Source organism: Muscardinus avellanarius (genome assembly GCF_963383645.1).
Source record: "Muscardinus avellanarius genome assembly, chromosome: 3".
In the NCBI taxonomy this organism is placed as follows: domain Eukaryota; kingdom Metazoa; phylum Chordata; class Mammalia; order Rodentia; family Gliridae; genus Muscardinus; species Muscardinus avellanarius.
This window is the reverse complement of record NC_137788.1, coordinates 119,982,016-119,996,393: the sequence shown is the minus strand read 5'-3', so window position 1 is coordinate 119,996,393 and position 14,378 is coordinate 119,982,016. Positions and strand designations below refer to the sequence as shown.

The 14,378-nt window shown below is 47.0% G+C and overlaps 1 protein-coding gene across 1 annotated transcript; it reads right to left on the bottom strand.

Annotated features, from left to right (window-relative positions):
• Positions 1 to 558: 558 nt before the first annotated feature.
• Positions 559 to 10,301, bottom strand: LOC308260313 (sperm motility kinase 2B-like; the record flags this gene model as incomplete). The annotated part of the gene is made up of 5 exons (XM_080691619.1): positions 559 to 767; positions 1,145 to 1,256; positions 1,848 to 2,839; positions 7,763 to 7,844; positions 10,170 to 10,301. The coding sequence occupies 5 exons, from the start codon at positions 10,299 to 10,301 to the stop codon at positions 559 to 561; spliced, it is 1,527 nt and encodes a 508-aa protein (XP_080547745.1).
• Between the last annotated feature and the right edge of the window lie 4,077 nt (positions 10,302 to 14,378).

The following is a 14,378-nucleotide window of genomic DNA, read 5'->3' as shown; positions in this document are numbered from 1 at the left end:
TGGAAACAGGAGGGGCCAGGCTGTGTCTTTGCTCCCAGAGTTCTTCCCTCCTCCAAGCTGGGCAGGGGAGGGGCAGGCGGGATGTCACTATTGCCCCTCACACTGCCCAGGGGAATGCCAAGCAGCCTGTGCCCCCTGCCCCCTCCTGCCCTGACTCCATGTCCTACCTGTTTGGTGGTGTCCACCTGCTTTGACTGGAGACACCTTATTACCAAGTAGTTCAGGGCACTTCTGCTTGCCTTTCTCTTCAGCCCCTTGGGTGGATCCAGGGTGGACCTGTGGGCCATCAGGCAACTACAGAGGGTCTCAAGATCCTGGTCCCAATTCTGCAGCTCACTCACCACATGTGTGGTCAAGGGCAGTGGCTGCAGACTCACAACGGGGTTGCCAGGTGGAGGCTGAGTCTGCCTCTGCCAATAGTTTCTGGGAGCACAAGCTGGGCTGGGGTGCCTCAGTCTGTGCTAGGTGCCATGATGGGAGTGGGCGTCCTATCACTAGATCTGCACAGACAAACAACAGCTGGGCTCTGTCCACTCTGGTGCAGGGGGCTTAGATAAATCACTGCACAGAGGAACAGCAGCCAGGCACTGCCCACTCTGCTGCAGGGGCCTCAGTTAAGTCACCACATAGATGAACAGCAGCCAAGCCCTGTCTACTCTGCTGCGGGTGTGCAGGTAAATCACCGCACAGACGAACAGCAGCTGGGCTCTGTCCACTCTGCTGTGAGGTGCGCAGGTAAAACACCAGCAGGTTCTTCACTCTCTCATCTGCAATGGTCAGCAGAAGGGGGGCTGGGCTGTGTCTTTGCTTCCTATGGCAAGCTTTTGCTGGGCAGGCTCTTGCTGGGCAGGCTCTCACTGGGCAGGCTCTCGCTGGGCTGGTGTTGCTGCTGGGCAGGCTGTTGGGACTCTCCTCCATGGTGGGCAGAGGAGAATCAGGTGGGCTGTTACTGCTCAGGGTAAGGGCTGGCTGGCTGTGTCTTCTGTGCCCCTTGATGTTGCTCACTGGCCTGTTTTTGATGGAGACACCTTAGCTCTGAATGTTTTAGGGCACCTCTTTGCTTCTTGGCTGGTTCTAGGGCGAGTCTTTTTGGCCATCAGGCAGCTGCAGCAGGCTCTCATGATGCTGCCCAGAATTCTCTTGCCAGCCTGCCTCCAGCCCCAGGTGACGTCAGGGGCTGTGTCCTCAAGATCGTGCAGGGGTGCCATGCTGGGAGCAGGGGACTTCTCACTCGTGCTTCCCAGGCTCTGTTCACTCTGCTGAGGGGTGCACACCTCAGGCACTGGCACATTCTCCTCTCTCTCTGCGATGGTCGGCAGAGAGGGGGCCCAGCTGTCATTTTCTTTCTTCTGGTGCCAGCGCTGAATGGTAGAAAGCCTGTGCTTTCTCCCTTTGGGGCTAAGCACGTGAACATTTGGCAGGCACTTTCTGGGCAGTATCTTGCTGGGCAGGTTTTCCCTGAGCAGGATCTTGCTGGGCAGGCTTTTGTTGGGCAGGCTCTCTCCCCTCCCCTCCGGGCTGAGCTGGCTCCTGCTGGGCAGTCTCTCCCTGGGCACGCTCTCACTGGGCAAGCTGTTGTCACTCTCCATCGAGCTGGCACTACTCCCTCCCATGCTGCCCAGGGGGATGGCTGGGAGGCTGTGTCTTCTGTCTCTCTTGTGCCCTAACTGTGTGCCCTCTTGGTCCAGGGAATGCCCAGAGAGCAAGGGATTGGTGGGACGGGCAGGCTCGCTAGCTCTCCGTACTGGGGGGAGAGCAAAAGTGTCTGCTGGTGTTGGAGGTGGTGCACTGCTCTGATGTTGTTTCTGCCTCACCTGGACTGTACCCTGGCTCACCCTCTGCTGTACCATGAGGTAGGTGGCACTCAGATGGTTAAAGAGTCTGTTGGACACAGACATCCAGGTGAGGTGTGGGTCATATCCCAGGCAACGCATGACCCTTAAAATCAAGGCATTCGGCTCCTTGGGGAGAGGCTTGGGAGGAGGTGGTACGTCTTCACCCTGAACCAGCCATGGGTGCCCTAGAATATCTTCAGCTGTTGGCCTCTGGGCTGGGTCTACTGTCAGCAGCTGCCTGATAATGTCCTGAGCCTCGGGGGAAAGGTGAGTGGGCTCCTTGTAGTGTCCCCGCATGACCCGCTCTTTCTTCTCCTGAGAGTTGAGACTTTGCAAGAAGGGGAGAGTCTCTGTTAAAATTAAGTGGAGGAGGACCCCCAAACCCCAGATGTCCACCTTGGGGCCATATGGTTGCTCCTCATAGAGCTCAGGAGCACAGAATGCGAGAGTTCCACAAAAAGATGTCAGCTGCTGCCCAGACTTGATTTTACAGCTCAGCCCAAAATCAATGAGCTTCACGTTCCCCTCCTGGTCCAGCAGGATGTTTTCCGGCTTCAGGTCTCTGTGGATGATGCCTTCTTGATGGCAATAGTGCACCGCCCACAGGATCTGCCTGAACAGCCGCCGGGCCTCCTCCTCCCTCAGGCCAACGGGCAGCTCACCCCCGCTCACAAACTCCATGATTATACAAGTTGTGTTCGGTGTCTCCACAATCTCAAAGAGCTGCACCACGTGTTGATGTTCCACCGTCTTCATTATCTCTACCTCTGGCATGAAGGGGAGCTGATGCCTTGATTTATTTATAACTTTTATAGCCACCTCCATCCCAGTGAGGATATGGCAGGCCAGATGGATGCTGCCAAATGCACCCTGGCCAATTTTCCGCATGATGGTATATTGACCTTTGAGGGCCTCCTTCCAGGGATTGTCGGTGGAGATGCCTGGACTCACCTCCCTACCTTCTCTCTTCCCAGCCATTGAGTCAAAGCCCAAAATCCAAAGTCCTGAGCCAAAAATCAAAGCCAAAGTACAAAATCCAAAGGTCCACGATCCAAAGTTCCAATGCCAAAATCCAAAATCCTAGGTCCAAAATCAGAAGTCAAAGCCAAACTGAATCCAAATCCACACAAGCACCAAGACACAGTCCTACAGGTCACCACACGATAGCTTCCTGTACTCAACGGACAAATGACCAGTAACAGCCAGGTCCTTATATAGCCAGTCCCTGACACCTCATAGAGGCTCTTTGTGAGGTCATGGCTAGACATGGCCCAATCAGGGCGAGCCATGGCCTGCTGGGGCTGTCTTACCTTTGCCCTCCAAGACTTTTCCCAGTTTAATAACAAGAATGAGAAAACCTCTAAAAGCTTCTTTACTTCCATAGGGTATGGAGACTAACTTGTTTAGAAGTTAAAATTTAGAGAGTGCTTCAGTGGCTTTTACAGTTTATAAACAATGTGGACCTTTGGGCTGAAACAGGAGGATAATGGGTTGGACAACAGCCTCAGCAAGCAGTGAGGCTCTCATCAATCTACTGAGATCCTGTTTGTAGATAAAATTTTAAAAACTGGACTAGGGGTATAGCTCAGAGGTAGAATACCCTGGGTTCAATACACAGTAATACACACATACACACACAAATAAAATGCTCATCATATCTATACTCAGTGTATTCAATTACTTTTTTTCACTGGATCATCTGTATTAAAAGGTTGGTAAACCAGGTGTTTGAGTGCCAGGAAGTCGATACCTGGTGGAGAGGTCCTCTCACCTGTGGTTATTCAGGGTACCTGCTGGACACTGTCTTTTTCCTTCCCCCCCAACCTAATGCAAGGACAGGAGCCAAGAGCCATGCCAGGCTACACAGGTGGCTTAGAGAGAGCGGTCCTCTTGTCTCAGCCTCCCAAAAGCTGGAATTACAAACGTGCACCACCATGCCTGGCCCCTTTTTAGTTTTTATTTTGAAATAGTGTCTTGCTGTTAATTCGGCTGGCCTGGAACCTGTGATCCTCCTGTCTAAGCCTCCCACGTACTGGGATTCAAGGCGTGTGCCACCACCCGTCATTTTCATTGGTGTGTTCAGGCATTTTCTCTGACTAGGGAGGACTGGATTCTGTCATTTGTTTCCTGAATGTCATACAGTGTTTCTGTCCCTCAATTCCACATGATTACCTTCTCTATTTGTTTGATTTTTGTTACAGAAACATTTTAATCCCCATCTCTTTCATATGAGGGGGTCTGGTCCATAGATATTTCTTTGACGTTCTGTGAGGATTCAATTTAACATGCGACACTGGTACCACTGATGTGAGTCTGCAGCAGGACAGGCTCAAGAACATACAGATTCTTCTCGAGCACAGCTCAAATCCCACCCCAACAGAGACAAAAGTCACAAAGCATTGTGTTTGTGCTGTGTGCTCAGTAATATAGACTGGTAATTGGATTCTTTTCTATATATTATCTTAAATTATTCTCACATTAGGTTGGGGGCGAAGGAAAAAGAGAAACAAAAGTCACACTAACTTTTCTAACTCATGAAATTGGCTGTATCAGAGGTCTTTCTCTCTTCATCCACCTCTGAGTTCCTATCTAATGTCCTTCATTTCCACCTGAAGGATTGCCCTTATGCAGAATAGGTCTAGTGATCAACTCCCTTGGCTCTTGCTTATCTGCTGCTGTGGTTTGAATGTGTGTGCCCCAGCATTCCTATTGAGACTTCAACCCCACTGCAAGTGTTGAGAGGGGGATTCAGGAGGGGTTAGTCTATGAAGCTGCAATTTCCCGGATAGGATGTGTACATTTAGGAAGGAGTGAGCATTTACAAGTCCCTGGGTTGAAACCCAGGAATACACACACATACACACACACACACACACACACACACACACACTTATTTATTAAACTGGCATGGTGACACAAATCTGTGATCCAAGCTAGTCAGGAAGTTGCAAGTTTAAGGCTATCGCTGGCCACTTGGCTCCTTGGTAGAATGGATAGAATCCCAAGTACTTCCAAAAAAGAAAAAGAAAAAAAAAAGAGAAAGAAATGGAAAAGAAAGGCCTTGTTATAGTGAGTTCAAGTCATCCACTCTCTCCAATGCGGAATGTCCTTGGCCTTACCTCCGGAACATCTAGAAATTGACTTTTATTTTTAATCAATTACCCAGCCTATGGTATTTGTTAGAGCAGCATGAAAGGACAATGGTATCTGAAATACCTCCATTTCCCCTTGTATGAAAAGGGCAGTATTGCAGGCCAAAGGATTCATCACTTTAAATATATTGACCTATTGCATTCTGGGTTTTAGGTTTTCTTTCTTTCTTTCTTTCTTTCTTTCTTTCTTTCTTTCTTTCTTTCTTTCTTTCTTTCTTTTTGGTACTGGGGTTCCTGGAAGCCCTTCTACCTCTGGGCTACACTCCCAGACCTTTTTTTACATTTTTATTTGGAAACAGGGTCTCCTAAGCCAGCGCATGCTGCTGGATTCGAACCTGTGCGATCCTCCTGTCTCTGCCTCCCAAGCGGGGGGATTACAAGCGTGCGCCACCATGCCCGGCTGGTTTTAGGTTTTCTAATGAGAAATGTGATGAGGACCTTATAGGATGCTCATTATCACCACTCCTATTCAATATAATACTTGAAATTCTAGCCAGAGCTATAAGGCAAGAGAAGGAAATTAAAAGAATACAAGCACACAAAGAAGAAGTGAAATTACCTCTGTTTGCAGATGACATGATTCTATACTGAGAATGAAAAAATATGTATTATATAAAATATATATTTAATATATATTAGTATAATATAAATAATAATGTATTATATATTATAGTCATATGACATATTATATTATACATATGTATGTTATAAATATATAACACAAATCTTCCACCAGAAGACTTCTAGAGCTGATAAATTCAGCAAAGTACCCAGATATTAAATCAACTTAAAATATCAATAGTTTTTCTTTTCCACAGCCACAAATACACTGAAAAATATCTTGAAAATAATTTAATTCCCAATTCCTTTGAAAATGAAAATACTTAGTAATACAAGACCAAGGAGGCAAAAGTTCTATATTGTGAACACCACAGAACACCAGAGAAGGAAACTGAAGAAGATCTTAGAAGACGGGAAGATCTCCCATCCATGTTCTCGGATAAATATGTCAAAAGGGCCTTACAGATTTAAAAGCCACATACAGATTCTATGACATTCCTGTCAAAATACCAATGGCATTCTGCATTGTACTAAAGAAAACAGTTCTCAAATTCATATGAAAGAACAAAAGCCTCAGAATAGGCAAAGCAACTCTGAACAAGAAGAATCATGGTGGAACCATCACAATACCTAATTTTTAATTATACTACCGAGCTATAGGAATGAAACAGCATACTATTGGCATGAAAACAAACATGCAGACCAGTGGAACAGAATAGAAGACACAGAGATGAATCTACACACTTATAGCCAGTTGATTCTTGACATAGGTGCCAAAATATGTGCCAGAAAGAAGACAGTCTTTTCAACATATGATCCTGGGAACACTGAATGTCCAGAAAAAAAGGAATAAAGGAATAAAATTAGATTCCATCTCTTACTCTGCACAAAACTCAAGATAGGTCAAAAACCTAGAAATTAGATCAGAAACTTTGCAGTTACTTGAAGAAAACATAGGGCTAATTCTTCAGTATATTTTGGCACTGGTAGAAACTACTTCAAGACAACCTTGAAATTTGAAAACTCCTGGATGCAAAGGAAACAAGAGTCTGAAGAGAGAACCTACAGAATTGGAGAAAAAAGCCTCAAAACAACGCCAAATTCACACATGCATATATACAAACACACACACACACACACACACACACACACATACACACATAGTCAGAGTGACTCATTGAATAATAAACAATTCTCATCAGGGTGTGTTTCTGCTCGATAGATGTTCTCCCATCCCCGAACCTGACACCTACCCTCAGAAAATGCCTCAGTACTGGGACTTAACAGGCTGAGATGGGAAGACTGCAGATTCAAGAAAAAACAGCTCAAGTGTCATTGCCCAACACAAACTGAAAATCGTTAGCTGAGCCTGGTGGCACACACCTTTAAGCCCAGTAGGCGGGAGGCTGAAACAGGAGAATCATAAGGTTGAGGCCATAACATAGTAATGTAGCAATATCTTGTTTCAAAATAATAAAAATAAAAAGGGCTGGGTATGTAGATTAGAGGTAGAATGTCCCTGAGTTCAATCCCCAGCAGTACATACACAAAACAAAAAACCTAAAAAACAACAAATAAGATATAAAATGGACAAAAATTTGTCTTATTATCCAACCTCCTGAATTTGGAAAAACCTCACTGCTATGAGCCTCAGCTTTCTCATCTACACAGTGACCAGTGGAGACAATCGCGGAGGTACACCAGGTAACAGGGAGGTGGTGTAACCTGGGCCCCATAGGATGCAGTTTGGAGAGAGATACAAACGCTCTGCAAACTATGGCTGTTTTTTTCACCTCTTGGTCTTGGATATGTGGTGCCCAGGACTGAACTCAGAAACTTGTTTATACTAAGCACTGGCCCTAGCCCTGAAATTAGCCTTTTACACAGGAAGGGAAAGTTTGCTGACCTTGCACGTGTTGAGATTCCCACAGTGGAGGGCTGGCACTAAGCCTGTGGCAGCTGCCACCACTGCCTGGATGAACCAGTGCACACACTCTCCCAAGATCACTATTGGGACCCAGAGTTGTGCTCTTTCTCACTCTCTACTATCCTGGATCCCCCTTCTGCCCCAGTTCTCCTCCTTCAGACCCAGAGATCCAGGCCCCAGCCCTCTTCCCTCACTCCCAGGGATCCAGGCACAGTGTTCTCCCTCAGACCTAGATCTGGGTGTCCTCACTCAAGTGCCCCAGTCCTGAACCATAGGTGCTGGGTTACTGTGGACGTTGTAGGACAGGGCATTCAATCTAAAGGCGAGATAATGGCTGTCAGCATAGATGGAGATGGAATTAAAAATGCTCTGGAGGAAAAAACACACAGGCCCAGAAGTGGGATACTTCCAAGGGTATACAAATACGTTGACTTCACTTCATAGGAGGAAAAGGCCTCAGAGGTTTAGGGTGCAGCCTGAGAAATGCTCAAGAAGTCAGTGTAAAAACATGTGGGGCAGGATTAGCCTGGTGAGTCACATCTGTAACCCCAGGACTTGGGAGGCTGAGGCAGGAAGTTTGTAGGCAAAGGCCAGCTTCTTAGGCCAGCTTCTGCAGCCTGCTGAAAACCTGGTTCAAAATAGGAGATCAAAAGTTCTGGGGACAGAGTTCAGAGTCAGAACACCCGAGTTTAATCTGCAGTTAATAAAAAAAAAAGTGGACGGGGTCACAGGAGTCAATGTGGGCAACATGAGGACAGGATAACTCCCCCAGCTGGTCCTTTAAGTGGCTCTTGTGGACAGCAGGGGCAGCACTGCCTTGGGTGCACAGGTCAGGTGCGGACAATGGTGAAACAGTGTAGAACACTGACTAGGACCTGAGTGTAAACTGTGGGTGCAGCAGTGTGGGCAATGACTGGGAGAGATAGTGGGAACATGTGAGGAAAGTCGTCATAGACTGTGCTAAACAGAAACAGTATGGGGTGTCAGCATCCATACTGGCTAGGGGAACCAGGGTAGACCAGTTGGGGAGAGGCATGGTGCCGAGACCGCCTGCTGCCTCGGCATCTATGTGTTGAGACCCCACTCCACATAGCCAATTGGCAACAAGCCCCGAGAAGGAGGTGTCGTCTCTGGCCAAAGTACCCCCCACTTTTAGATACCCTTCATGACTATTATTTTCTTGGTAATGATTCCTTTTAACTCTCTACACGAATTGCTCCGGTGATGTAAGATCAGGACTATGAAAGAAATTGAGTCCGTGGAAATAAATTCTCTAATAATTTGTCTAAACGCCCTTGGCTTTGCTCAATAGTAATGAAGAACTGGCCAGAACTCAGATGCTGTGATAAGCATTCCAGCTGCAGCAATCACAAATGGTCTCCGACCCTCATTCCTATCACTAACTTAGGTTAAGCCATTAACTCCGGTAACCGGTAGCTCAGTTTAAGGTAACTCTGTTTACCCTTGAGATCCTGCCTAGAGACAGAGAAGATAAAACTTTGTGTGTGACTTCAAAGCAATTTAGTTGATGAACAACTTAGTCGCCCAAATACATTAGAGCCGAAGGAAAAAGATTGTTGACTTCTACGCCCAGTATGAGCATTCCCCGAGACAGAGAGACTGGCCGCATGGTTAGAAATCAATATGACAAAATAAAGGACAGATGTTCTAAATATATATGTATGAAGGAAAGGAAATACTGTAAGAGTAAGAAAAGCATTTTTGCATGAAGAAGAGCTTATCATAAGAACGTCCCAACTGGGAAAGAAAGGAATTAGAAAGTTAGAAGCAGGTTGCAGAGGGTTTGTGACAGGGAAATGGATTATTAAAGATGAATAGGCTTTTAATAGGCTTGTTGTCTAAAGAAGAGTGTTCAGCAGTTAAGGAAATACATCTGACAACTAAATCCAAGAACTTCATGGCGTTGTTTCTGGTGTTTTGTCTGCCAAACTGTGTTGTGAGTTTGCTTAAGCTTTCAGATTTAGAAGGTAAGATGCCAACACCTGAAGAAACTCTATCACATCCACCTGAATCACCACATCTCCCCACACTTGCTATATGGACTGAGCACAAAAGATGGAAAGTTCCAAGAAAGTTAAAGAAGATTCCCCGAGAAGCCTCCAAGCCTTGGGCGTGCCCGTTTCTTCTGGAAGATTGCCCTTTGGAACTGCTCTGCTGCAATATCGGAAGAAAGATCCGGAGTTAATCTCCTAAATGCTGGACTAGTCATTTACTTTGTTTGCATGTAATTCACTATTGTTTTGCTGTGATTACGCCCCTTTTCTTTTTTCTCCTATTATTAATCTCACTGGTGAAGGGTATAAATTTTTCTGGGTTCCTGTAATAAATTGTCATTGGCTCAAGAAGCCTTTGTCCATATCAGATTCTTTCTAGAGAGCGCCGTCACTAGGAACTCTTAGTTCCTAGAAGGGAAAGAATCGCTGCAGATAAGAGGCTGCAGTACTTCACTCTAATCCTTCCCCATCTTTGCTGAGGTTCTCGACCGCGAGTGGACTCGATCTTTGCTGAGGTTCTCGACCGAGAGTGGACTCGCGCCCCAATTAGACTGAGCTGGTTTGCGACAGCATGGACTCTTACCTGAGTAGCCAGTATAAACGGTGGTGGTGGTATTGTACGTGGCTTGAGGTGCAGACAGTGGGTTTGGAGAAAGCTCACACACAGAACTCAGTGTACACAGAGGGTCACTGGCAGCAGAATTGGCTCCTCCCAACTCTGGTATTCCACTGTACAGACTTTGTCCCCGCCATGTACCTGGTACCAGGACAGCAGCATCAAGAATTTGGTGATGTCGAATGTGACAGGCATGGTTCCAGTCACCTGGCTCTCACTTCTCTCTTCCAGTCATCTGGGCAGTTCATTCAGGTGTAATGACCAGGTGACTTGGGTGAGCAGGTACCTCCTGATAAAGACACAATAGGTCACTGACAAGGGCTTCTGGGCTTCCACGGTGTTCCAGAGTCTTGCTAGGGAGAGAAGCAATGGGACAGGTCAGTTTCTACCTCTGGCACTCCACAAACCCCAGTAGTAGTGAAGCACTACTGAAGGGTCCAGGATGGCCTGGTTCAAATCCCAGCTTTGTCCCTAAGTATCTGGGTAGCCATGGACAAACCTTAGTTTCTTTGTTAACGGGATAATGAAGAAAATATGGGAAATTAAAATATATGCAGAAAAAGCTGAGCTTCGTGGTACTGGTCTGTACTAACAGTATTAGGTCGGCTGAGGCTGGAGGAATGCATGTTTGAAGACAGTCAAAAAACTCAGAGAAGCCCAGAGAAACTTAGCAAAGATCCTGTTTTGAAACAAAAAGGAACTGAGCGTGGTGGTGCACACTTGCAAAGCCAACAAGTGGGAAGCTGAGACAAGAGGATCAGAGGTTCATGGCCAGCCTCAGCAAATTAGTAAGACACTGTTTAAAAATAAAATGGAAAAATAGTTGGGGATCTATTTCAGAGGTAGAAACGCCTGGGATCAATCACCATACTACAAAAAAAGAGAAAGAAAAATGGTAAAAGAAGAAAAGGTAAAATTCTCCTAGGTTCATCCTCTGATATAAAAAAAAATTAAAAAGAAAGAAAAGAAAAGGATATATGCACCAAACTACTAGAATACTGTTTGGCACATAATGAGTGCTCAATAAATAGTGCTTGTTTGGAAATTGGGCACTAAGCAATGACAGAGAACCCCCCCACCCTGCCTTCATGGGGTACAGGTCCCCAGGCGAAGATGGGTATTCCCCTGGCAGGGATGACCAAGACAGAGCGGGGCTGGGATGGGAGACTCAGATGTGTCTTCTGAGTCTGAAGTTGGGAAGGAGAGTGTTGTGCACAGAAAATGAAGAAGAAATATGAATGAGCAGGAACTGGCAGAGCTTGCCTTCACCACAAGGTCCCTGTGACTCCAAATTTCTACTCACTGGACCTAAACCATCACTCTGGTGACTCCTAATCCTGAGACTTCCCTGGGGCTCTTCCTGTCATGCCCTGAGTAACTGCTGATGGAAGCTTTCTCCTTTACTGATTCTCTTTATTCTTCAGCCTAAAACCAAGAACCAGAACCCTAGCTTTGCTGGATCCACAGGAAATTACATTTGTGCGCTTGTTTGTACCAGGCACTGTTTTGAGCACTTGATATTTACTGAGTGACTCACCAGAATGCCTAGGCAGGTGTCTGGCACCTAGAGGTGTTGGTGGGAGGGATGGAGAAACCAAGATCTCTCTCTCTCTCTTTTTTTTGTGGTCCTGGGGTTCCTGGAAGCCCTTCTACCTCCGGGCTATACTCCCAGACCTATTTTTACATTATTATTTGGAAACAGGGTCTCCTAAGCCAGTGATTGCGGCTTTTTCGAACCTGCACGACTCTCCTGTCTCTGCCACCCAAGCCCAGGGATTACAAGCGTGCGCCACGACACCCGGCAGAAACCAAGATCTCTTACTCAGTTGTCTGCCACACCTTCCATGGTACACATTAAATGACCCCAGGGTCCCATGAGAGGCTCCGGGAATCCAGGCAGCTCTCCTTGCTGGGCATGAGGCTCCCTGGCCTCCCTCCTCTCTGATTCAACTTTTCCTTTGCCAACAAAAGCAGGAGCAGAAACTAACAGACATAAGGAGCTGGTGGGGACAGGCAAAGTGGGCCAGCCCAAGAAGTGTCCCCTTCTACCTGGGCATGGTGATGCACAGCTACAATCACACTGCTTGGGATGGTAAAACAGAATTACAAGCTCAATGCAAGACTCTGCAACTTAATAAGACTCTCAGCAGCCTAGAGTAATGACAACTGTTTCTGAAAAAAGAAAAGAAAAAACTAAAGAAACAAAGGGGGTATAGCGCTGAGCTCCCTGAGTTCAATCCCCAGTATCAAGAAAGAAATAAAATAAAGTGACTCCTTCAACGGTTTCTTCTAGATAAATTTCTGTGCTATTACAAAGAAAAGGAGTCTTGTAGAAGACACTACTGCCAAAGCTCATAATGGTGGGCTAGACCGGAGCTCAGGATCTGCATGTGCAGTCCTTCCTTCATGCTCTGCACTTGGGCTGCAAGGTTTTCCCTTCCAGGGTCTCTGCTCTCTCCCTGGACCACAGCCCATCTTCCACCATTGCCCTGCCCTCCCCTTTGGTCCTAGTGGGGAATCTGCAGTGGAGCCCACACTGCTCCCCTTGTGGCCCGTTTGCCTTCATGGCAATTCCTCTAGTTCCTTCATTCCCATCCTGTCAGCCCACCAAGCACAGGGAGCCAGGTCTCTGCTTTCTAGCTGCCCCTCTGGAACTTGTTGAACTGGCAGGTGGTGTTGGCTTCAAACTCCACATGCAAATGGAACACCACCAGTGAGGCTCCTGCTGATCTGTATCTAGCCTGGTGGCTGAGTACCGCATCTGTTGGGCTCCTCTGAGAGGCTAGGCCCCACTTGGGGTGGAAGACAGTATGGCTGCAGGTGGCCCCGGCCACTCCCTCCACATTCACCTCACCAGCATCACCATGCAGTCTCTCAGCCAGCATGACAGCCTCAGGGAGTCACCCAGGAAGCACCTGCCAGGTGCTCAACATCCACCATACTGGTCCCCACAGGAAATCAGGGCATCACTTACAAATGGGTACTGTACTTGTGAGGATGAGACAGGAGGGCTGCCTGTTCCTTAAGAACAGCCTCAGCAACTGAGGAAGACTCTAGCTCACAGGTAGAATGCTCCTGGGTTCAATCCCCCAACTCCCAAAGAACCCACAAGTTGGGGGAGGAAAACAGGGCAGCCATGAAAGGTGTGACACACGTCTCCCATGGTGGCCCAGCAACTCTGACGTCCGGGTGGTGGTTGTAGGATCAAATTGTGGAGCCAAGGGTATAAAATGGAATTCCCCAGGTGAGAAAGCCCCTGGAAAGGTTGCCACACAGCTCACAACCAAATATGATGGTGTTATGGGGCACATCGAGTTTCACTGGTGTTCTTATGGCCCAAACCTGCCCATGCGGGACGTTCCTGCACAGCTAAAGTCTCCAGACCAACCTGTGTTGCTACCATTTCCAAACCAAAAAATCTGCACTACCAGAAGTTACCACCTGTGTTTCTGTCCAACCTCTTGGGCAGGTGCCCTGTGGGTCTCTTCACATCCCTAACCCTCTCAGGCTCAGATGTGCAATTTCAACTCTGATTCCTTCAGAGTCTGGGCCTCTGCACCATGGTTCTTAACCCCACCTCCCCTAGAAGACCTGAGACTAGACCTAGAAAGGAATCCAGATTTTGGCACCAAAACCTGCTGCAAAAAATAACCACCCCCAGCCTGTACTCATCAGCTCAAACACGATGGGCAGTGTTACACTGGATTTAGGGGTCATTTGTGAACTCATACTCAGATAGTGCAGCCTAAGTTCCCTCAATCCTTTGAAATCAAGTCACCACACCCAATGAACTCATGAGTATATTAGAAGCCTCATCAGCACACATGAACTCTTCAAGCTTATTCTGCCCAGTGCAATGTCTCCTGGGTTATACCTGCTCTCCCTTTTGCCTCCCCAACCCCCAAGGCCAGATTCTTCCTGTGTACACCCCATTCAAACCCACAAAACCTGCACCCAATACCTCCTGCCTGCAACATCCAGGTCCTCAGGCTGCTTACAAAACAAATTCATCACAAAATCTGCCTAAATATATTTTTATGGCCAGAAACTGCTGCTCTTCTCACCCCAGTCCTTGCACAGGCCTGGCAAGCCATCCACCACTGAGCTTCACCCCCTGACATAAATCATGTTTCTATTCAAGAATAGTGAGCAATTGAAAAATGAAACTAAGAAAACATATCCAGAAGGTTTGCAACATAAATAGATAATATTGCTGGGCATGGTGGCACATGTTTATAATCTCAGTACCTGGGTGGTTGAGACAGGAGGAGC